This window comes from Ciconia boyciana, chromosome 2 (assembly GCF_034638445.1).
Source record: "Ciconia boyciana chromosome 2, ASM3463844v1, whole genome shotgun sequence".
Taxonomy (NCBI): domain Eukaryota; kingdom Metazoa; phylum Chordata; class Aves; order Ciconiiformes; family Ciconiidae; genus Ciconia; species Ciconia boyciana.
In genome coordinates, this window is record NC_132935.1 from 23,971,676 (window position 1) to 23,997,361 (window position 25,686).

Consider the following 25,686-nt stretch of genomic DNA (forward strand, 5'->3'; position numbering starts at 1 on the left):
CCATACCTGTATTTTTGTAGCTCTCAAACTTGAGCATCTGCAAAAGAAAATGATAGAAGGAAAGAAGGGACTGTTCACAGGTATTATCCTTAACCCCTGCTAAGTATTGGCCAACATCTGGGCCAGCACAGTGTCATGTGGGTTTGGTTCCTGGGGAGGGAGGGATGGGAAGGTTAAATGAAGCTTAGCCCTGGATAGCCCTCTAAGCTGTGTCTGCTGTTGCAGGAGCATGGATTTATTTCACAGTTTCTTGTGTTCCTCCACTGAGATGTATTGCACAACACCTAGTTCAAAAAGCACTGCAGCAGACTGTATTCTTCTTGACAGAAGGCATTCTTTTAGGTTTGTTTTCCTCTTTAGAAACCCATTGGCCAATATTAATCAAATCCGTTATGGGGATAGAAGTTTCAAAGAGAAACTAATTCTAGCTAATGCTAGCTAAGTCTTTTCATTTGGTGTCTGCACATTACTAAGTTGTATAAAATTTGTGTAAGAGAACATTCTCATGCCCTAAAAACAGAAAAAAATATTGTTGACATTTAAATCATTATAGACAACAGCCCCATTATTTGGAGCATGCTGGGGTATAAACTTGGGATAGGAAATGCTAGAACGAGGAGTCTGTGGTAGCCTTGTTTGTAGAGTGTTTATGTGGTGTTGAGCAAGGCCCTTATAGAGTAGTTAGGTGTGTGTTTTCCTGTATGCCCATCTTTAGAAATTCAGGTGTTTACCTGCAGGTAGCTAATGCTGTCAGTGCTCAGCATAAGTTTTGAACCTATGTAATCCTCTACGGACACAAAACAGCCTTACAACTTTGGTAGCCTGCAATATCTTAATCTTATTTCAGGTGGCAGTTTTAGCCTTGTTGTCTGTTTCCCATTTTGCAAATTTGAAAAATAATCTTCCATTGCAGAATTAGTATGAAGATTTCACAGGAGTACTCTGAAGATTGATTTGTTAATGTTTTTGAAGCCATTAGTCTGGTAAAAATGTCTTATGGACTTGTATGGTATTTGTGAATTCAGTGTTGTATAATGTTGTTGTAAAGCAAAAGAGGTACAATACATGAGCTATGGGGCCTCATTTAATAGGGAAATGAGAAATAGCCATCCATGGAATGAGGCCAGCACCAGAAAAATCAGTATGTCTGTGTGATCCTACAGGAAGTTCAGAAGCCAGACCCAGCCTTTAGGATACTTCCCTCTGGCTTGGTGCCCTTCTCCCCAAGACCTGGAAATGGCTGCTAGAGCACTATCTGGGATCCAAATAGCGGTAGTCTCCCATCATCTCTCACGAAGAGTTCACCTACCTGTGCTATACTCGCAACTTGCCCCTGTAGTAAGTAGCTAGCTGCTTGGGTGGGGAACTGGCCCCACTTAATCTCCACATCTGCCTACAGCACCCTGGCTAGCACCCTGGCAGTTGGATCTCTGTTGTGGACAGGGGAAGAGGTGCCCTGATGTCCCTGAAAGTGGTGATGAGGATCAGATATTCACATGCAGCCATCATACGTGCTGAGACTGGACCAGCATTTGCATTGCCTTCCAGTGCATCAACTACACAATCAAGTGGATGGACGAGGGATGCTGAATTTAGTTTTTATGGACAGCTTGCATTCTGGTATCCTTATTTTTTGAGCACTCAAATGTGCAATGTTAAATGTCCAAACAGTTCTTAGTGTAGCTTTGTGTGCCTCTGTTATCTGTAGAGTATTTGATAATGTTGTGTGTCAGAAGCAGATAACATATTTATTGGGGCAACAACTTTCTGGGGGGCAGAAGAAGGATAAGATTGTCTCCTGTAACCACATTGGCACCTGAGATGTGATTGTGGTAGCCTTGCTGTGCAATTCCTGCCAGGTATGGCATAGCTGTGTTGGACTTTTATGTGGTATAGTTAAGTACACTATGGGAAATACTTGATTCTACATGAAAAAACATCTTAATACAAAAATTTTATTGTCCTGGTTGGTAGAAAAAGAATTGGTATCTCAGCTTTTTTGGTGTATTTTGATACTCTAGACAAATGTAAAAGGATTAGAAAAGATATCCTTACTAAGATAGAAAGTTAAAGTAGGAACCCTAGTTGTCACAAGTGCTGAAACACAGGTGTGATCCAAGCCTGTATATTAATTTCCTTCTTTGTTATCAAGCCAGACTTAAGGAGGGAGTAGAAGATGTCACTTACACAATTATATTACACCAGGCTAAGAGAATAATGAAAAAAGGGCAACTTCTAAAAACTTGTAGTTTTTTTTCTTGCTGTCCTGAGAAAAAATTGTGTCACATCCTCCCCCCTTTTCCCTCCTCTCAGTAATTTGTATGCCACATGGTTATTGGTGAGGTGAAATTAGTGAACAACTGATATTGCAACAGCGTGCCAGTTGTAGAGACTTGTGACTTCTCTGGTAGCTTATCTCTCACTCCACCCATTTCATGTTTCTTCTGTCTTTCTCCTTTTCCTCTCCCCCATTCTGTCTCAACAGCGCAAATCTCTCTAGGATTGCAGTTCCAGAGGTGACTGGACTATGTGACTGGGCATTTGGGGGACATTAAATAGAAAGGAGAGGGATTGTACCCAGACAGGGAAAGCTGTTGAGAACTTGCTAGTTGTTTCTGACACAAACTCTTTGCTGTTTCATTGAAAAGCTGCAAATGTAGCTGAAGCTGCTGTAACCTCTCTAATGGGGAAGTGTGGGCAGATATAAACTACTCCAGTTATAACAGAATTTAAACAAAGCGGTATCTTTTTGAATATAGCTGTTATCTTCCCCGTATGAAACAATGCCAGCCTGACCAGCAGTTATTTAAAAAGGCTGCACTCAGCATACATTCCAATTTGAGTTAAGGCTTGCTAGTGTAAGTAAATAATGACAGTCTTGCGATGTGAGCCGGAACAATTCCTTTTCAGACAGTGTTGTGACATGAGAGTTGACTTGGCAGATTGTTGTTCTAGTTTATTTGCATTTATTATTCATATTCTCTACCTGTTTTGATGTTAGAAGCCTTTTGAATGTGCCTTGGCCTTTCTGCTTCCTTAAATTACATTGCACAGCGCGCTCAGTTATACAACTGTGATAGCTACAAGGTGACAATTTTCTTTTGCTGGGTGACAACACTTTTGCTCTTTTAAGGAGGATTCTTTAATAATACTGGCTAAAACTTTGCAGCAGAGTACTTCCGTAGTTGCACACAACTTTAAAATAGTGAGGAATCATTTATGTTCCTTCAATCCAGTATTTGATAGCTTTCAGTCTGTAGAATGATTTGAGGATGAGTGCTGAACAGTGGGATTGCAAATCAAAAAGGTCAGAAATAAGGACAGAAAGGGAATTGTCATGAATGCCTTTATTGATAATGGTGATCTTAAAAGATGTGAGCAGGAAAAAGACTTGAGGAAAAAAAGGAAGGAAAGAGCAGCTAAAAGAACTTCAGAATTAATTTCTGAATAACTTTTCAGTTAGTTTCTTTTTTTTTTTAAATGCAGTGTTGAGTAATTCGTTAGAGAATAGTCTATAAGCCCTCCTTACTGAAAACAGACTTAATATACCAGAAATGTAAAAAATTTGCAATTTTTTGCAAAGTGAATAAAATTTGTCGAAATATCTACTTTTTTGAATCACAGACTTGAAGCTTCTAATTAACTATTAAATCATAAAAATTCCTATTTTAACAACTTGTGTATCTTAAAATGACCTGATTAAAATGTCTCACTTCTAGACTACTAGAACTTTTTTGACATTTTGTATGCCTTATTTTTCAGGTAAAGTTGTTAAATTTCAAATCACTGAAAAAGTTGATCATGCAATGGAAACAGATGTGCAACTGAAGTTTTTGCAGGGGGCTTTCATTCCTCAATAACAGTGATTGAGCCTGTTTTAGTCTCTCTTTTGGCACTGGTACAGCGTATGATTCATTTTTGTCTCATGCTACCTGTAGCAAGGAAACCACACGCGTATTGCAGTGTAACAAGGTTAGGGAAGTACATTTCAAATCAAATACGAAACAGTCATCAAGGATATTTATTCATTCTGTGGAAGTTTCATCCTGCGTTATAAAGCAGACTTGGGGAAAAAATGAATCTCTCACACAGATGTGTTTCACCTTCACTGTAGGCAGTTCTGTGCTGCCTGAAGAATGGAGCTGGTAATAATACTCCACTCTTGAAACCTTAAATAGTTTTGCAGTTTTTTTACCCTGGCTGTTTCCTCCCCCCCACCCTCTTGAGAAAACATACCACATTTTTTGAATTTGTTTCAATAGCCAGAGGAAAGGTCTGGGTTGAGACTAGAGCCTAGGATTTATACCTGTGTAGTGATCCTTACAGCTGAGAGGAAGGAAGCTGTGATAACTGGACTTTCCAAAGAGCAGCTGGCATTGTGTCCAGGTATTTTGTACTGATCCGGTCTTGCTGGGAGATGGCAAACGCAAATACAGGTTTGCCCAGATCACAGTCCACTGAGTTGGAACAGGATCTCTTAGTAAACTACAGTTAACTCCAGGTAATGTTTGATAATGTCATTGGGTTATCTAGAGGCAGACGTGGCCCTTTGTGAATATGAAACTTGAAGCTCTTTGGGGTTGGTTTTCGTTCAAATGTCAACATCATCTCTGGTTTGTCCGGTTTCTCTGTCAGACGCTCATTTTTATCCCAGGAGCTGATTTTCATTCAAGAACAGAGTCATGTTGTCAGTGGCTGTGGAAGCTAAGTGTCGTTATGCTTGAATGTTCGTGTGCAGGTTTGTAAAATCCACGTTTTAAATCTGTTTCAGCTATTGCTGTCCTCTGTGAAGGTTCTTCTGTTTCATGTGACACTCGTTCTATGTCAGGCAGAAGCTATGATAGAAGTGAGGAGCCTTTTATAATAAATGTATGTGGGTAGCTGAGAGTAAGGTGTGAAGATGGCTCGCAAGGTCCTTGTGCAGTGAGGTGACTGCGAATGTCCTTTTGCGCACAGGCTTGAGTTTGAGGATCTGTGGCATGAGCTGTCACGCTTGTGAACGTGCCTTCATGTCTGTGTGTGGCTTGCTGAGAGTGAATGCTACCTTTCTGAGTAAAAATTCAGAATGTTATTGGTGTTGGATTAGAGCAGAGGTGACCCCTGGTAGCTGTAAAAAGCTGAGTGAATAGAGGAGGCTTTTGAGTTAATTCTTGAGATCTTAGTATTATTGTTCATTCCCCAGATAGCCAGTGTAAGGTATTCTGCCACCATCATGGACACAGTGTCTGCAGGCAGTTTCAGGAATCCCTTAGTCTTAAGTGATCTGCAGAGTATACAAACTGTTGGGTTTGGCTCTAGTTTCTGCTTTTAGAATAATTCAAATGTTTCTTACTTGAGGCATCTGTCTTGTTTTTGAAGATGGAAAAGATGACAAATGCACTGCTGTCTGCCCTTATTCTGTCTGGGTCAGGCTGTGTGGCCCGAAGGGACAAGGTGTGCTAGCTGAGGGCTTGTGCTGCTTTCCTGCTGAGCTGCTGTGACCAGCCGAGAGGACGCGAACAAGGCAGCAGGCTGCAGCTCTGCCTTGCCTGCTCTCCGGTCGCTGCTTAGCTGGTTGCTTCAGCTGACCTCCTCGGCTCTTACCGCCACTGCTTTGTTCTCTTCCTCACTCTGGTTGATACAGAGAATTTACCTGAAGCCTGGAAAATGAGCCAGTCACATAGAGAGACTGTGCCTGATACAGCCATAGTCTCAGACTGAAAAATTGAATTTGTGTTCCCCCTCTTCCTGCTCTTCTGCATTTGTTTTCCGATTCAGGAATCCAACCTCTGAATTGCATTAAGTCTCCATTGTGCTATGTAACTACTTCAAAAGCATCTGTTGGCAAGAAAACTTTGACGCCAGCAAAGCTGGGGTGAGGTTTTGCATTGCACACATTCAGTCGCTCCGGTTGGTGTCGATAATGGCATGTTGGAATTGAAGCAGAGTTGGGGGGGGGATCATTGTGAATGGTGTTTGTAGCCTGCTACTCGGTGTGTATCTTTTGTGCGTAGAAAATGTACTTGACAAACTATGTATTGTCCCATTTGTTTATTACAGACATTTCAGATTATTTTGTAAATATTTGTGCCTGACAGTCCTGGCTTGCAGAATATTGCTTTTAGCTCTTTAAACTGGGATTACAGTAACAGTTCTTTGCTGGTGTTCCAAGTAAAGATATTTTTCAGAAGCAAACTACATGTATTGCTCAAGGAATTTTTTTCCAGTGTTAACACCAGGTTTAGTTAAGCAAAAAAAAAAAAAAAAAATCAGTAATCATGTATTGCAATTTGAAATTCATAATAGTTAACTTGCAAGTAGAAAGAAAGCAGGGACTTAAAGACACGGTGAATTTATGATCTGCCATAGAAAGTGGTGTTCTATTTTTAAAAGGAGCAAAGCATTGATTTTTGCTATTGCTGATTAAACAAGTATCTTTGACTTGGAAATAAATATGAAAGCCTGTGTGTTAGATTCAATTTAAGATACTTGCTTCATCTAAAATTTATCTGGATGCAAGCAGCTCAGGAGAGCTATATTTAAGGCCGTCAGAGCAAAATTGTGGATGTCACTGACAGAATTCAAAGTCAGGCTGGAGGACTGCAGCTGATTTAAAAAATACAAGAAGGAGCTTTTGTATTGTTTACAAATTATTTACTCTGCTTTTTAAAGGAAAAAATCATCCCGACATTTGAGGATTATATTTTGGGTTTAGACTAACAAGTACTCTTGGCCTGAGGCATCATCTTCTGTACTAATTCAGTTTACCAAATGTGATGTTTCTGTGGTCTAGGAAGCTTTTAAATCTGACTTAAGGTGTTGGGTTTTTTAAAGTTTTACTAAAAAGGGTATAGTTGAAGGCATATTACCAGTGTTACTATTTAAAAACCACAAAGTATGGTTTTACCTCAGAACCTGAAATAACGCAGGTTGGTTTGGAGACTATAATTAGAAAGTGTTTAGCTGTTCTAAATAATGGAGAAAATAAGCACAGTAGCTTTTCTAGGAATTGCATTATGCTTGCTTCGTTTTTTTCTTTTGTGCCTGTAATTGTTTGAAATGGATGATGTGTCACAGTCTGTCACACAAAGGGGCCTAACTAATGATGTTTCCATAATTGTGTAGAAAGAGCTGTTTAAGACAATGCTGTGTGGAGGGAAAAAGTAACATCCAACAAAGTGTATTTAAAGACTTGTTAGAAAGAATATGTGAGTTTGCATGTGTAAATGTGTGGGGGGTGTGTAGAGGGGGAAAGCGTTAGGGGAAAAAGGCTTTGTAATCCCTCCTCAAAAGCCTGCAGGCAGGGGAGTTGTATTTCTGAAATACTCCCTGTGTTGTGGGGCCTGGCAATGGAGGTGTAACTGGCTAATGTAAGCCATGGAGTAAGTAGAATAGTGCAAATACATCTTGACCCACACTTATTTTTCTCCTTTCTGGCAGTTGCTCACTGAGTGTGCCACTGAGCACTGCTGCAGCACTCCTCAACTGGCAGAGGAAAATCACTGTAGGTCCCATGCATGGTTGGTGGCTTTTTTTTCTGACTTTGTATTCTGTTGTTAAATGTATTAAGCACAGCAGGGAATCTTTGAGTTTGTTTTTTGTTTTGGGTTTGTTTTTTTTAAGTTTGGTGTGAAGCATTCTGACAATCCAGAATGTCACAGCATTGCCAAGGTTTCATCAGCACCGTGTGACCCAGAGCGTCACCTGACATGCAGGACTGTCAGGCCTCTGGCTAATGCATATTGGCTTGCAGGGGATTCACAAACTCCCCCAATGCCTCGTTAATGGCATCCAAGCACGAAGCAATGAGGACTAAAAGTTTCACAAGAGCAAGTCTTTAAAACCATGAGCAGGTGTTTTTGTACTAACTTTTGTAGCCATTTGATACAGCAGTTTTTTGCATAGAGAAACTGCTTAGTCCCCAGTCTATGTTACAGTTACACTGTGTTGCTGTCAGTGAAAAATGTTTGGGAAAAACTCTCATCAACTGAATCCTAATGGCTAAATCCTGCTGTGTGCTGACATAACATATTTTTTGACATAGTATGTGATGTTGTTGTAGGTGGAATAACTGTGCTAGCAGAGTAACTACTCCTGTTGGCATATCTTGTATTTCCAGCATAGGTACAGCATCAGATGTACTTTAAATGACAAGCATTCAGCTGCTTCTTGCTTTGTGCTTTTTAACTAGTGTTTACACTATTTATAATGCTAGTGGAGTCTGTCTGTAAAGGCTGCTAGATCGTTCCCCTTCTCTTGCCCTGTCTATGCTGAATGGGCTCTGTTGTTTCAGCCTGGTCTTTTTTATTTATTTATTTTCAGCAGGACTGGAAGAATCCTTTCCACTAATTCTTTTCCCTAAAGAAGCATCACTAAGACTGAAATTTTAACCTCATGTATTCGTAAGCAAAGATCTGTGTGTTTGATGGCCAGTTGGTTTGTCTTTACCTTCCTTTTCTAATGTTCTCCTTTTGTTCTACATCAGGTTCGGCTGTAAGATAAGTTTCGTGGTACTTCTGCCATTTCCTGACGCCAATGGTTTTTCTGGAGGCAGTGAGTGTTTCCTGTCTGGAAGCTAGAGGCAGTGTTCCTGGCAGGATGGAGTATTTTTGTTTCCCTGGCTAGATCTTTCCCTGTCTTTGTTTTTGTCTCTTTCTCTCAGTTGTTCATTCTTTTTTTTTGATCTTGGTCTGTATTTGAAATTTCACCATTTTAACCAGAGCTATCATTAAACAAAAAATAGACTTGGTGATTTGAAATACATCCATGCAGTATTTTTCAGTTAACATACTGACAGAATAAATTCGTAGGCCAGGCAGCAGTAGAATTGGGCATGTTATACTAGGTTTTGCACTAATCTCGCTTCTTGAACAGGAACGGTTAGTTACGCTGGTGTAACTTTGTACCTGACCTGAGGGCAGTTTCAGCAGTTACGGCATTAGCCATAACAGAGTTCAGAAGACTGTCATAGTTCCTGTCTGTATCCTGGACTTGCTGCTGCTAGAATAGACTGGCATGGATTATTCACTCAGTCACCCAAGTTTTTCTGAAAGTTTTATATTGAATTGTATTTACCAAAATTATTAGTTTCTCTGTAAAGAGACTTACATCAAACAAGACCAATGCACAGTAGCTATTAAGTTCTCAAGGGCTGAGGTGCTGTCAGTTTACAGTGGCTTAGTAAGTTGCTGTGAGTTGTCACAGTGGCTTTCAGAAACTGTGACCAAGTTCTTATCCCATGGTAAGGTAACACAGCCTAACTTGATCTCACTGGAAGAATTCAAAACTTATTAACTTACTCCCTTTTAGTTACTTTAGTTCGCTTACTTTATAAGCTTTATTGAAAGTATATCTGTATATCCATTTTGTTAATCAAACTAGTAAAATAGCACCAGAGGATTAAAAAGTAATCCATTAATAGTTTCTAGCGCATCTTATTTTGAGGCAAAGCTATTTCAAGATCAGTGCGTGTTGTTTGGGTTTTTTTTTTCTTTTTCTCCCCTGCCTTGAAAATAGAGGTTGGTTATGCCAGAGAAAAAACAGAGCTGGAAGATGCTGCCAGTCAGCTGGTTAATATCTTTCCTCAGTGCAAGACAGAAACCTCTGGCTCTTGCTGAATTTAAAAATCAATAGGAGCCAGGAACTGAGATCTGTTACCTCTTATATATCCCCCCCAAGCTGCTGTCTCTCTGGTATGCTGTTCAAATTCTGTCTGTGTGCTCTCTCTAGAACTCCTGCTCTTGGTTTCAGACCCCTCTACTACAATATTTGTCCCACCTTTTATCTTGGTACATTTTATCTGGTTTGTTTTTATAGTGGGGCAAACTTTAAAGACTGCTTGAAAACAAAAGCTTGTCAGAATTCAGTATGTAGCCATTACTGTTTGATCGGGCAAAATTACAGACCTGAAATTACATCTGCGTATTCTGGAAATTTGTGACTGTTGGTTATTTTCATTTTGGAGCAGCTTTTCTGTAGGAATGATCTCAGCATTCAGGAGTGTTCCAGTGTTTTCCGCTTGCAGGATTGGTCACACTGCAGGAAACAAAACTTTCTGATATTATTTCACTGGTGTATATATTTACTCTGATTATTTTGCAATGTATAGTTTAGAATAAAAAGCAGCTTCAGGAAATTCTGAGGTATCATTCCGCAGTAGTTTTAAGGAGTAAAACCAAAAGTAGGGAATACATGCTTTCAACTAAAATAAATATAGAGCTAAAAACCTCTGAAAATTTGCTTTGGGATTATTTTGCTATTGTTGTTGCCAGATAATTTACTTTGTTTCATTTATGCTTTTCTTAAGACTGCACTGATGAAGTATCTGGATCTGTTCATACCATATAGGCATTCTCAGAAGATCAAATTCAGAATTAAGTTGCTTAGTTCTTTTATATTGACTGCGCTTACAGATGATTAGGATTTTAAAAGCAGAATTTACAGTATATTTTTACAGATGGGAAAGGTTTTGGGTTTATGGGAATTTGTATTTGTCTCAGGCAGGTCAAACAGTCATTTGTCAATCTTTTGAATGATTTGTTCATAGAGGCTAATTTTCTTTTCAGCTGATGGTCAGAAAGAGTGCTTAGTTTAAATGAAAGTATTAATACAGTTAGATTAAAACTTTTTTTTTGTGCGTAGGCAGCTTGTGCAGTTTTTAATCCCTTAGTGTTGCTTCTACCTTCCAGACCACTAGCTAGTCAGATGTTTTAGAGCATTACTTCAATGTATATATAAAAATAAATCTCTCCACAGTATTCAGAAGTAAAAATACATGCCCATCATTGCACAAAGAGAATACATTCCCATCACTTACACAAGGAAAAAAATTGTGCTAGTGTGAGGATTTTAATGATTAATGGATTAAAATAGTTAAAAGTTCTGGTGATGTTTTGTCCCCCCACCCCGTGTTTCCAAGGCTTTGGTTTCTGTTGGCTGAATTTGGTGTACATTTGCTTACAGTAATGCACTACAGTGCGTAGGATAAGCTTTCGACACAGCGAGTGAGTGCATGGTTGAACTAAGACTGCTCTGCTGAGTTAGATAAGGGAAAATTTATCCCGTTAGCCTTATTTGCAACAGATGTAAGCCTGGAGATTCACAAATAGAAAGCATCTCTCCACTGAGTTCTTAGCTTTGGTCAAACGTTGCACTCAATATACGCAGATTTAATGCTGCTGGTTTGGAAAATTAATGTTTTTAGAATTTAAGGAATTCTTGCCTGTTGACCATTTGTTAGCAAAAGTACAACGTGGGCCCTTAAGAGGGGCTCCATCTTACCATGGCTGACCTTGCTTATGAAAGTGCTGATGAAATCTTTTACTGAACATTTGAATCGTAGAGGAAAAGATGTTTCTCTTGTAAGCAGTTTTGTTTGATTATGGTATGTTCCTTTGGGATTTGAAAGGATGGTGATGGGGGAAAAAAAAAACCAACCAGACTGAGGGGAGGTGCTTTAAGTGCACTCTCTTCTTTACAAGCATTATCTGCAAGAGGAACAGTTTTGCTGGAGTTGGCAATCAGTTGTTCGGAGACTTTCAGAATTAGTTGAGCAGCTTGCAAGACTTCCTTTCCTAATAGCAGCTGTCATGGACACATGATACAAGATGTATTGCACATAAATTTCTAAGGAAGAAGCATAACTCTTTGTTTGGTTTTTTGTTTTAAATAAGCTGTTGAAGATTTTTCTAGCTCTCAGGATTGGTTTGTCATGTTCTACATACCATTGTGAATTTTAAAATAGAACATTGTGTATCAGTTAACTTTTGGCAATTCTGCAGTGTGTACTCTGCAGGCTTCTGTGTATTTTAAATACTGTCAATCTTTTGATTTTAATGCCCGGTCAGTCTGACTGTCTCAGGCTTTGAGCCCAAGCGGGTTCATAGTCTGTCTGTTTGCTTCATTGTTTTACAAACAATATTGCTTTGTTCTGTAAGTGAAAATAGAATTTCCAGATAATTGACACAGGACTTTAAGGAAAAATAAAGTGCAATCAGAATAAACTGGGACATGGTAACAGTATGGTATGTAGATTTCAAAGAGATCAAAATATCTCTGCCTCACAAGTGCTTTTCACTTAAATTCTTGTATAATAGTATCCATTAATATCAGGGGGTTTTTACAACATGATTCAGAACATGCAGCAATAATCTGGACATAAACATTATGTTTTTTCTCATCAACTTTAATGTTTATCGAAGGGTGCTCTACAAATAAATAGCAGTCTTGTTCTTGCTTTAGTGAACATCCTAGTTGAAGTGCAGATTAACAGCTGAAAAGAAAGGGTCGCATATGATGAGGGAGTTTCTCTAACCTTTTGTCTGCTTTTGGTATCTAGTAATAGTCTTTTGTTTAATGTTAACAAGGCATTACATAGGATCAGTTTAGAGACACTAATTATTAAAAGACTTTCCTAAAGTAAACTGACTCTGCATTATAGAAACTCCCATATGTTAAAGCAAGTCCTTTTGCTCCTGGAAGATCCCTTGTTTCTCACTTGGCACTGGTCTAATGGCCTATGTGTGTCAAGCTGGCATGTCCCAGAGGGTTGAACTTCCTTTCAATTTAGGGATAAGGGCCCTACTCTGTTCTGCTTACCAGTTCTGTGCTGATAGCAGCATGTCCCAGATCTTGTCAGCACCTTCACTGAGCCTGCTGCAAGCTCCAATGTGAAATTAGTGAGTGAATGTTTGGTACAGTACTTGCAGGCAACTCAACTCCTAGTCTTTTGAATTTGCCTAAATTAAAAAAGTGAAATTATTTCACCGAAGCTGTTCTTCTGTTGTTTAGAGGTGATGTGTAAAGTTTGAGACTTGACATGGCAGATTTCTGAAGGTTTTGAAAAGCTTGTCTTTGATCAGTTGTGGATTTGGGAGTCCTGTTTTTGAAATAATGGCCTCTGTGCAGCTATCAGTAGTCCATCGTAAGCATAAAGAAATGAGAGCCTAATTAACTAAATGATCAAGTAATTTTCACTCTGAAAAAGATTTACTAGTAGTAGAAGCAACTCTGGTAACTTTCATAACAAATGGTCATCTTTAAGAGAAGCATTCACATATGTGACTCTTAGAACCAAGCAGGACAGGAAAGTAAAGATATCTTCCTGCAGAAGTATCTGAAAGATAAGAATTACTTTTTGCTTAGATCACTTTTGTAAAATGTAAACTACCGTACTGGTGCTCTCTTTTTCAAAAGAGAAAAGACATAATTAAGTAAAACTTACGTGAGTATATTTTTAAAGTAGTTGTATGCAGCTCAGTTTAAGTGAATTGTTTTAAGTCACTTTGACTTTATGTTTTTGTACCCTGGCATGCTGTAACAAAACACTGTAAATGTTTGATAAGTATCTGTAGGTCTGGGTTAAATTTAAAAGCTTGAGAAATCTTCTGATACAAATTTGTTAGCTTTCTTTTATAGAATAAACTTTTCAGTTTAATCCAAATAGTATCAACCCTTTAATTTCACCTTTTATTAGAAATCAAAGTTAGAAGACATCAAAAAACCACACACAAATTAGATTTAAATATCTTTACAGTCTTCTAAACATTAAATGGAAAATGTTACTATTCTTAATTTTAGTTTTTGAGGGGAAATGCATTGAAGGAGTCATAAGTGCATTCTCCTAATTGTTGCAATTAAGCATTTCACCTATGCTGCATTATGTTACCATTAAAGGATTTTATTTTTCAGCTTAGTGCATATAAAGGTTCTACCAGAGCCTTTGTTGTTTCAACATAATTTCCATTTGTTTACTTGCAAGTTGCAAAGTGTTGGTTCTGCTTGTACTAAATCATCTGTGATTAAACCAAGTAACAGTCCTAGCATACTCTGGCACCATGTGCATTGACATGAGCGTGGTGGGGTTTTTTAATGGGACATAGTGCTACAGAAGCAGGTAGCTGTCAAAATTGTTAAGCTCTTTCAGACTGTTCCTCACTCTGTTTTAACTCTTAGTGATGCCAGATTTTTAGTTGAACCTGAGGCATGTGTAAAGCGAGTAGGGGTATATTCTTTTCAAAATCCTCAGGCAAAAGTGTTTGGGTTTTTCCGCCCAATTTTAAAACTATTGTGGAGGTGGTGAACAGTCTAGAGCACAAGTCTTATGAGGAGTGGCTGAGGGAACTGGGGTTGTTTAGCCTGGAGAAAAGGAGGCTGAGGGGAAACCTTATCGCTCTCTACAACTACCTGAAAGGAGGTTGTAGAGAGGTGGGGGTCGGTCTCTTCTCCCAGGTAACAAGCAATAGGACAAGAGGAAATGGCCTCAAGTTGCACCAGGGGAGGTTTAGACTGGATATTAGGAAATTTTACTTCACTGAAAGGGTTATCAAGCATTGGAACAGGCTGCCCAGGGAAGTGGTGGAGTCACCATCCCTGGAGGTATTTAAAAGACGTTTGGATTAGGTGCTTATGGATGTGGTGTAGTGGTGGTCTTGGTAGTGTTAGGTTTACAGTTGGACTTGATGATCTTAAAGGTCTTTTCTAGCCTATACAAGACTGTGATTCTGTGGAATGAATTGACATTTAAAGAATGCCCATTGAAACGAGAATCTTGATCACTGTTTTAAAATTCTGTGTTGGTATTTAATTCAGTAGCTTAAGCTTTTTCATATTTTTGTTTTACATTCTATTCCACTATTTTTACAGTTCTTACACTATGGAGTAAATGAAAAGGAAAACATGTTTTCAATGCCTCTCTTCGATGTGTAGAGATACCTCTATCTTAAGAACATCATAGCTTAGAAATTCCAGGATACCATGTGATTGACAGGAGGTGCTCATTGGAAGAGGGAGGCAGAAATGTATTTCAGATCTGTAATGCCTTGTTGGTGGATGAACTTCAAGCTCTGGGTTTTTTTTTTGTTACAGCTCTCTTTAAGTTGGAGCAGTGCATCTCAGAAAGCAGCTACAGAGTATATATGTTGGGAATTACAGATGTCAGAGAAGGAAGCTGTTAGTAATCAGTTTTAATAAAAAAATAGCTAACACAAAGTTGGTGCTTGGTTAAATTGTCAGGAGGAGCAAATGCCTAAAATGAAGAGTGTTCATTTGCAACAGGAAAAGTCTAAATTTGCCATTTAAGCACCAATGACATAAGGGAATGTTTAAGGGTTTTAGTGAGGATGTAGCTACAGCTATGTTTATGGTGTTTTTTCTCCTTTCCTACACAAATGTTTAAGCCTGCCTTCTTTTTGCAAACGTGTGTGAAGGTGCTTGTCCTGATGGCAGACTCCCTTATTTGTTGCTCCTGTACACCAGGTGTAATGGAAGAGCAGGCAGCAGGTTGAGCTTGTGCCTCTGGTGTGTTTGGAGGACAGTTAAGAGCATGAGGGAGTTAGTCTCCTGCAGCAGGCTGGCTTATGGAAGTAGGGCTTTATTGCTCTCTTCTTGCAAAATCAGTAGGGTTATACTCAGCTGCCCTAGTGCATTTCCTGGAAGTTTTGAAATTGGTAAGATGAGACAAGCAAAGGTTATGTCATGGGGAGCCATACTAGAAGATATTTTTCATCCTAGTCACCTCTGAGTTGAAAACTTCTCCCTTTGCAAGATTATTCCGATTTCCTTTCCCTCCCCCTCCATTATATGGTTAGCGATAGCATTTACTTAAAGCAGCATGGTCAAAAAGAATTATAGAAGGAAATTAACTGGATGTTTTTTATGTTTCCCCAAACAGTTTAGGAAGGGTTACTGAAGGAACAGATAGCAGTTACGTACTGAGCTTTACGTGAGTTTACATCTGTAAATGTCATTTGTGCTTTTGTAAATCTTCAGACGACAAGGTGTGTTTGTGCTGTGGCAGCTGGTGTTTTGTGGTAGTCTGTGGCGTTAGCAGAGTGCAAAGCATGGCTGGAATTTGGATTTGTGGTAGGGCTTTAGGCATGGCAGGAAGCCAGAAACATGGTTTTTCTGTAGTCTGTAAGTGCTTTTGAGGAAATGTTGAGGACAGTGGTGAACTTACATTTTTAGGAGTTATACTCTGTGTGTGATTTTTATATCCCTTTGCTGTTGCTCATATTAGTGTCTTCTGTATGTTGACAGATTTTATACTGGTCAATGAGAGTGGTGCAGCACTTGCAATGAATGTTGCCTCTCGAAATCAGATTGTTGTTATTACTGTAATTGTGTGTCTCGGCTTGTTTCAAGTCTTTTGATTTCAGAGCTTCCATTTTTTTCACACAGCGTATCTCCTTCATGTGGACTCATTGTTACTGGAATAATACAGACGTTGTGTTCTCTTGCTGTACAGAATCAAGTATTTTTTTCCTTCTTTTTGTCAGCAAAAACATGCAGATGCTGTGTTGGGTTGGGCAACATGAGAACTGGCCAGTGCTCCAGATTGTGCTAGTAAGGCTTTTATGATTTTGTACAGCTCTGATCATTATGAGCATTGTAACGTTTGTCTTCATTTTTTTTCTAAATATGAATCTTTCATTTTTAATAAGTCATCTGCTGAATCTTTTCACTTCAGCAAAGTCATCTTTGAACGTCACTAAAATGGCAATCCGAAATTACTATATAAGGAAGAGTATGGCTTTTAAAATTAGCTTTATGCATTTAAATCTAGAGAGCATAATTGATGATTGTCTGAAATAACTGGCAACTTCTCTATTCAAAAATCCGAAAAGATGTAACTATTTTCTTTAGAAGAGCAATCTGCTATTTCTGAGAGACTGCTTATCAGATCCCATTACGCAAAGAGAGCTATAGGACGTACTGGTCTCTTTCTTTAGAACATGGGAGAATCTTTGTTTATTAAAAAAAAAAAAGTACAACTGGTTCATCACCAGAGCTGCTATTTCTTGATTTTGTACATCTGTTGGAACTCGCAAAAATGCTGTAATACGCATTCTTTCCTCTCCAGAGAAAGGGAGGAGGGGAAGGCTTGTAGTCATAGGCTTGGCTGTGTTACTGTGTTTACTTCCTACTTTTTTTATTTTATTTTTTTCTTAAAAAAAAAAAAGGGCATTCTGAAATAAGTGCTTTGATTGCTGTTCATGTTGTTCATGGACTCTGCTGGCTTGGGGAGGATGGTACTTTCCACTGTCCTGGTAGTATCTGTGTGAACATACAAATGTTAGTGAGTATGTAGTTATAATAATGCTTTCAAGGTTATTCTTGCACTTCTAGACATAGAAACTTAATTTATCATCAGCCATAGGCTATAGGATTTGTGTATCTAGTATATTTCAGATGCCGTGTACCAACTGCATGTATCTATGATATAACATCATGCCAAGATCCTAGAGAGAAGGATGTTCCCTTCTGTTGTCATTGTTGAGCACTTTTTTCAGTTTCACCTTTTTTCTTTAGATAAAGGAATGTTTTAGTTCATTTAATGAGAAACAGCAGCTGTAAAACTATTACATTTGTTTTGGGAACAGAAGCAGGTAAAGCATCCAAGATTCCTTCTGACTAGATTTTAGGCTGAAAATGTTCCCTTAGGAGGGAAGGAAGAGTATGTTATGTTCTTGAAATATGCTTTATTTTAGACCCTGGGAATAAAATAAGATTTTATTTTTTTTAATAGTGTTCCGCAGAGGTAAGATTTTTCCTTTATTAGGAAAAAAAAAGAAAAAAGAAAAAAAAAGTAGTAATAAGTCAGCATTTGAAAAAAATAGAATATAGTGGCTTTTAAATTTTTTCTTAAAAACCAACCAACCAAAAAAGTCTAGTGGCCCAAAGTGTAAGACCTCTTTTTAGCAAAACCAGCAGATGTGAGGGGTTTTTTGGTTGATTATTTTTTCTTCTTTTTTTTTTTTTTTATTTTAAACTCTTACACTTGAGGAAGGTGGTATTCTTGTGGGGTACTACTGTACTGGGTGGTAGTATAAATCGAGTAGTGTTGACTTGGCTACCTGCTAGTACATGTATAATATCAAGCTACAGTAGTCTGAAGAGGGCCCAGCAGTGAGTTTGCTGCACGCATTGCTCTGGCAAGCTGGAGCACCCGTGGGCTATTTCTGTGTTTCCTCTTTGCAGAGGGATTCCTGTTTCCGCTGCTGGTCGGTCTTCCTCTGAAACTTCCTAGTCTTGACCCAGTCATCTCAGTGATCCCATCTCGGAGACATGCAGCACACGGTTGTTTTTTGACTGCTCTCTAGCTGGTGTGCAGACTGCCTGGGCTCTGGTAGATAGAGGCATTCACCTCAGTCAGTGTTGGTTTTTTGCTTCCGTTTGTCTTCTCCATACCAAGATGTATAAATTAGAAATTATATTTTTGTATCATCATCAGTGGCCCTCTACATTCCTTTCTTTCTACCTTTTGACTTATTTTTAGTATCCAGTTTCTGATTTTGTCCTCCTGTGGTAAAATCGTAGAAACCCAGTGCACCCCTTTCTGGGAGGTAAGTTAGGAAACACTGAGGAAATAAATGGTGCCAGCAAGTAGTTGCATCTGGATACGCAACACTGATGTCGCATAAGAAGTGCCTTCTCATTCCTCTATTACAGAAGCAGCTCACTGAGAGTTAGAAAAATACCTCTTGTACAATCAAGCTTCCAAGAAGTGGGAATATTTGCATGTTTGGGGGAAGTTGGTGTTTTTTGTTAAAGGTGATTTGTCACTTGTAGCAGTCTCCTCTGTCGGCGGAAAACAGGAAAACACCTTCCTTTCTCTCCCCTCTTGGAGCCAGTCAGTTAAGCAACAGGGACAGAAGGAAGTAATTGCTGTCATCTTGTACACAGGGAATAATTGAAGCTTGATATGTGATGGGAATCTGGGTTTTGGGCTTTTTTAAAACTAAAAATCAGTATGATGAAAAATCCAAATGTCATCACCTTAACTCTAGTCTTTGGTTGAATTGCAATATGGAAGTTGAAGGGCAAGACAGTGTTGGCTGTCACTCACTCTGCAGTTCTGCTTCCTGAAATATTCAAGTGCCTTACATTATAAATATGCATCTGCATACTTCTCTGAGAACCCTTAGGTTTTGAGAATATCTTGAGCTCTTTAGCCACAGTGACTTAATTTCTGCTGGCAGTCTAAATGGATTCAAAACACACACAATAATCTTTAGTTTCTTTTAATTAACTATATTGGGTTTGTACATGACCTTATCACATGTGTGGAAAATGTAAGGTAGAGAAAATGGAAAAGTTTCCAATGCTGTAAGCCTGTTACTGTGCTTTATAGAAGAGCTTGTTATACATTTACTTAGTTGTCACCCTGGGTTATGGTCATTTCTACACATGCATGCACGCACACGCACGCCACCCCCCTTAGGAAGCAGGGGAGTGAAGATGCCATTCTCTGCACTGCTTAAGTGTAACAAAGGTATTCCTTGACCACAGGGAAGTTTCAGGCTTGTTGAGATGAGAAGTATGTAAAGGATAGAAAAAGCTGACAGAAAGAAGTATTGGGTCAGATGGTGAGGAGAAGATGGTAGTAATATGAATAACAGGTCATCAGAGTGCTGTGATCTTTCAGAACCAAAAGTGATGGATGTGATTCTAATCTATCATTTTTTTCATCTTTCCTCCTAATATAGGGAATTCCTCTGAAGAATTTGCTGGAAGCGGATACATGTGAATTTTCTGCATGAAGACTCTCAAACTGGATTACATAATAATATGCCTGTATCCTCTGAATCTATTATTTTGATCCTTAAAAATGATTAGGGTTGTATATGAAATTTAACCCATTTCTGATGAGTGACCTAGACATGAGTTTACATCGGCAAATGGGCTCTGATCGGGACCTCCAGTCTTCTGCTTCCTCTGTGAGCTTGCCGTCAGTTAAAAAGGCACCAAAGAAAAGAAGAATTTCATTGGGCTCTCTTTTTCGGAGGAAAAAAGACACGAAACGCAAGTCTAGGGATTTAAATGGAGGTGTTGATGGAATTGCAAGTATTGAAAGTATTCATTCAGAAATGTGTACAGACAAGAACTCTATTTTCTCCACATGTACCTCTTCCGATAATGGAACAACCTCTAGCAGCAAACCAAGTGGAGACTTCATGGAATGCCCCTTGTGCCTTTTGCGGCACTCCAAGGACAGGTTCCCGGAGATAATGACTTGTCACCATAGATCTTGTGTGGATTGCTTGCGTCAGTATCTCCGGATAGAAATCTCCGAGAGCAGAGTTAATATTAGCTGTCCAGAATGCTCAGAACGATTTAATCCTCATGATATTCGTTTGATATTAAATGACGACATCTTGATGGAAAAATACGAAGAGTTTATGCTTAGGCGATGGCTGGTTGCGGATCCTGACTGTAGGTGGTGCCCAGCTCCAGATTGTGGGTATGTATTTTTTCCCAATATCTGCAAAAAAGTGACAGCATAAATAGGTAATGTTCATAGTGTTACGCTTTTTGAAAAGCTAATTGATTTACTTTACCATTTTGTTATGTGTTGTATGAGTAGGTAGCAGGCAGAATTCTCTTTAAAAAAAAAAAAAAAAACAAAAGAAAACGAAAACCAAAACAACAAAGACCCCCTAAACCACAACCCACCTTCCGAAATAAAACCCTTTCTCAAGTAGGATTTTTTTTTCTGCACAGAGGGAATTTCAGCAATGTCATGAAACTTATTGGTAGGTGGTTGCTATGTATCTACAGCAGGTAAAAAACCTCAGATGTTACACTGCCAAGGCAACAGTGAAAAGCTCAGACTAAAGAGAATTGAAAATTTGGTGACTGTACCTTTAACTTAGTCCATTTGTTAAAGCACAGTGGGTATTTCAGTTTTTGGGGGGTTTTTTTAACTGTGAAAAATGATTGAAGGTTTTCTTTCAATAAAAAGGCCTCTCCAGCTTCAGGTATCTTCTATCTTGTGGCTGGTTGACACACCACTTGTTGCCTGTCAGCAGGATTCTGGTATAAGATAATAATCAGCTTGTTCCTGCTTTTTATCTGAGGAACGTAATGTTTTAACGTTGCTTTAATACTTAAACAGTTCTGAAACCATTCTGAATTCTGATGTGAGTAGGCTGATTACTACTGAGCAGCTCATCATGCTTTTCTGCTGTTGGTGTCTCATAATGCCATTCTTCAGCAAGCTGCTTTTTTAGAGATTGTTTGCGTTACCATAATGTCTAAAGGTTATAGCTACGACTGCGATCCAGATGTGCCGTGCACACTAAAAACTCATAGAAGATGACATTTCTGTTTCAAAGCCTCACAAATGAGCAATAAGTAGAAAGAAGAAAAGGAAGAATGTTGGAAGAGAAAAAACAAAATAGGACTGACTATTAGGTAGATTAAATATTCCAATATTAAAGTTCAGGTACTTGATGTTTAGGAGGCTTTCAAATTTAAATGATATGTTAAGAAACATATTTGAAATACAGTTTTACTTTCGTACTTTAAGTGAAACTGAATTCGCTAATGCAGGTCAAAAGCAGGGACTGGAAAGGTGATGGTTTCTTAGGTCCTCTGGTCCAAAGCAGATGGTGTTGCTGTGGTATAGTTTGAGCAGAAAAGGAAAAATGACTTGAGAGATGGATTGGTTGCATGAGCTTGTAACAGTCACGTGGACAAAACCAGTACAGCTTGCTTTTCATATTTCAATACTGCAAAAGAAAACAACCATTAGAAGGCATTATTTGATAATCAGAAGTATACTTTGCTCAAGTTCCCCTGAGTTTTTGTGTTCTGGACAAACTGTTGTTACTCAAGGTAAGGGGAAAGCATGTAAGAACTGTTAAACCATTTTCTCTTAAACCATGTTTCAGTGATTCAGATACTTCTTTAGTACTTCAGTAAGTAGACTAAGACAGATTTGTTTAATGGAGGCTTTTCACCTTGCTTATTTTTTGTGCCTCAGTTTTCTCATCTGTGTTTTAAAAAAAATCTTAAGTATCTTTAAATGGTCAGAAACAGTAATGATAATTGCTATAGATGATACCATTATATAAAAAAAAGTGGGTCTTCAGGGTGAAGTTGAAGTTCCATGCAATTGTGTGGGACCACAGCAATGTATTGGTATACAGAAAATATTTAAATCACTGCTCCAGAACTGCCTACTGCATGGTCCTTACTCTCAGGGTGGAATCCTGTGGAAAACACAGTATATTGGCATAGTTTAGCTGCCTGGCAATGTTTCTGTGTGAGGGGAACAAACTAGTACTGTATGGGTGACCTTAATGGTACCTTTGATAACACAACTTTTTCCTAATATATTTCATGTGGTAGGGAAATGCTTCACAGTGATAGATGGAGTCTGTTTCTAATACACAGATAATACCCCCTCACTGAATTCTCATCACTACTGTAAAATCTGATGAAGTTGGTTACTTGGATACTTCTCAGCGGGATCATTCTTTATGGTTGTCATCCTAAAGAAACGAGCTCGTGCGATCACATTTTGTCTTTTTCCCATCCTTCTCCTGATCACTTTTGAAACCTTTAGCACCTTCAAATATGTTGGGCAGAGGGGGTTGAGTGTTCAGCATAAGTTAATCTAAAACATTTTTGGGAAAAAAAAACATAATACTTGAGCAAAAGAGAGACCATCAGTATTGCCTCCAGCAAGAGAAATACCTGTGTATGAATCCTACAGTTACCTTTTTAAATTTGGCCTTCTGCAACACCGTCTGGCAAACTAGTATGTGCCTAGCTGGGAGCCTGCTGCAGCACTGGGGTCTCACCTTGCTGTTAGCCAGGGGAGCTGGGAGAAAGCACCCAGAGGGAGGTAGGAAGGAGAAGTGGGAGCGGTATGGAAAGTCATAACGGGGATTTGATGTTGTTGTGGAGCACAGAAGGAGGATGGAGGAAGGAATTGTACAGGCGTGAGGTTTAGAGAGGTAAAGAAAGTATTCAGACTTTCACTGAACAGCCTGTGCTGACAAACACTGTCTAAGGATGAGGTATCACATTCGGTATGCACAAACTTCAGATCAGCAGACACTTGCTTTAACAATTATGTGGTACAACAGTAATCGCAGCTTCTAATTGCTTTGGCAACTGTAATCAACTTGTACAATATACAATTAAAACTGAGGGCTTATTTTTTTTCTTCTGAACAGTTTTTGATATGTAGTACTGGCAGAATGCATTAAGGTTGTGATGGTAGCTGACCTGATTTTAGCATGGATCAAATATTTCATGATTGAGCTGGATGGAATTTACTAAATTTGCAATTAATCCCAAAGTAAGAAAGGTGCAATAACTTCAGAGGGTAGCATTATTTCCTAAAGTTGTCTTTAAAGTTAGAAATAAGTACTGTAATAAATGGGAAATAGGTGCATAGTAGAGCACTCTGGTAGGAAAAATTTACTGCACAAATAGGTAAAAGAAGGAACCGAGTGGATGGTGCATGACAGTGCTTCAACTCTCCTCAGCATTGATGAAACATTCCATGTAATATTGTTTCAGAGTTTGGGCATCACACTTGAGCAAAGATCTGGATCAGATAAAGAGCAAATAATTATAAAAACTTTGATCCCTGAGGGGAAAAAAAAGGACGAAGGAAAAAAAGGAGGGAAGCTAGGTTAGTCTGTTATAACAAGTTTTTTTCTACATCGTGGGCCCCTGTGTTCTCAGGAAACAACAAAGAATAATTAAGAAGTAAATATCTCTTTTTCAGCTGTCTTTCCCTCTGTTTGGTGTAAAAACAAGTCCTAGAGATGGCAAAACTGGAACCAAACAGATCTTGAAACAAAGTTAACTGCAGTATTAAGTGTATTACTACTTCTCCTGTCCCAGTGGAGAACTTCTTATGATCTTCCCAACAAGAGAACTACAGACTAGTGTGGAGGAGAACCTCTGTTGCAGTGGTTATACCCTGGACGAGCTGCCTGGGAGCTGTGGGGTCTCTAGCACTAAAGCAGTCTAATGCCAGAAATGGTCCATACTGCTGGCACCACAGTCTTTCTGACCCTGGGCTACTTCATCCTCTGCTTTTGTTTGCAAGCTGAAATGCATCCTGACCATTGTTGTTACCTGAAATACTGTAAAAATCTGTACCAGCTGCAGCCTACCTGCAGTGGCTTGGTAGGGGACACTGGCAAATCAGTGATCCTTCCATGGGGAAGGAGCATGCATAAGGAAAACCCTTGGCCTTTGTTCCAGACTAATTTTTTTAACTCCTGTTTCTTCATATCAGTTTTCCGATGTCATTTTAACAAGCCTTAGTGAATTAGTATTGCAAATGTGTTCTGTCTTTTCTTCTGTCTGAATTATGTAATGGTTTTGCTCTGAGACTGTATTGCTGACACTGTTAGAAGAGAGCAGTGATTCCTAGATTTTCTTATCCTTGTCAAGCAAAAAGTAGATTGGGCAAAAGAGTACAAATTCTTTATTCCTATTCTCTTCTCACTGTACATCCTTTCTTAAATTAATTGCTCCTTGCCTCTGGTTTTTGTTTTACTCTATTACTTTGAATTTGCTTGTTTGTCACTTCTCTCAGCCTAACAAGAACTTTTGGCTTTCCCATCACCTGTAAAATGAATGCAAAATGTTGAAATTAAACCTGTAATTTTTTAAAGTTTGAACTGAGACTTGCTCTGGTCTAAAAAGTTACTTTCTAAAGGTATGCCAACATCAATCCCAAATGGGGAGTGCATTCAGGGATGCACCCATTCTTTATTAGCAACAGGAGGCAGGATATAAATTGATAGTTCATTCTGTGGCCTACGCTTGGGATTCTTTGATATGATGTTAGTGAGTCTTGGATGTATCCCTGTATGTTGAAGAAGCATTTGGATCAGAGTCTCTTTATGTACATACAAAGCAATTACCTCTTCAGTTGCTGTAAGTGGGAAAATAGAGCTGATTAACTTGGCAATAGTACAGAAGTCTAGCAATTATTGAAACAAATTTTTACTTGGAAAGTAAGAAATATTTGAAAACAGACAAGCATACATCTCATTTTTATTTGTAACTGCATCATCTGTAAATTAAAGGTTGAAAAATTTGTTAGCAGAACTTCTTGGGGGGGGACATCAAACATACTGTTTTAAAACACTTAATGAAAGGGATGGGACTTGCTTTAACTTTACAGAGCTTCAGATGTAGCTACTGTAAAATGAAAATAGCTAAATTTTCAGATATGTGAGTGGGAATAATTTTTCTTTAGTATCATTGCTGATAAAGAATACTTTGAGTTAATTTTATGCAGCTGCTATAAATTGGGCAGGGGGTAAAAATAAGCCATTTAGTCTTCTAAAATAAATTACCTTCATTTGAACAGCCATAAATTTAAGCCCTGCTACATTTATAAATCTGTTGAAGTCTATTTAGGGGGACTGTTCATGTGAATAAAACTATAGATCTGTTTTAAGTGTTCATACCAGTGGACCTAGTACTGTTTTCTATTTAAAAGAAAGCTATTGCATAAAATCATTGGAAAAATTACAATGGGTAGGAATTAAGGGGCATGTGTGTACGTGTGTATATATTTGTATTTAGTATTAACATGAACAATAATATATATTGTATCTTTATCATGTGAACTTTAAAATGCAGTCCTGATGGAGGAATTAATTTGTGGCAGCCACTCTGTCATTGTATAGAATTGTTGATGACAATCAACAATTGTTGTGTGTCTGATGACAAAAAGGTGTAACACAGTTTTGTAAGTCTCAATGTTTTTGGAACTTTTTGCTCTATAGTCTTGTCAGAGTAAAGGTGGCAGTGAGGCCCTGAACTCTTATCAATGTCTGCATTTACAGTTTGAAATGTGTATTAAAAAATTGTCCAAAAAATGAAATTGTCTTAATAATTGAGAAACCAAAATCCTTATTTATAAAATACTTGCTTTGTTGTTTT

The 25,686-nt window shown here is 38.5% G+C and overlaps 1 protein-coding gene across 3 annotated transcripts in view; it reads left to right on the forward strand.

Moving 5' to 3' along the window:
* RNF19A (ring finger protein 19A, RBR E3 ubiquitin protein ligase) overlaps positions 1–25,686 on the forward strand; it is a 60,727-nt gene that overhangs the window by 19,276 nt on the left and 15,765 nt on the right. For all 3 annotated transcript variants that reach the window (XM_072852113.1, XM_072852116.1, XM_072852115.1), the window contains one exon: positions 19,464–20,218. In XM_072852113.1, the coding sequence (XP_072708214.1) occupies positions 19,602–20,218 (617 nt within the window). In that variant the 5' untranslated portion in view covers positions 19,464–19,601. The remainder of the gene's footprint in view (positions 1–19,463; positions 20,219–25,686) is intronic.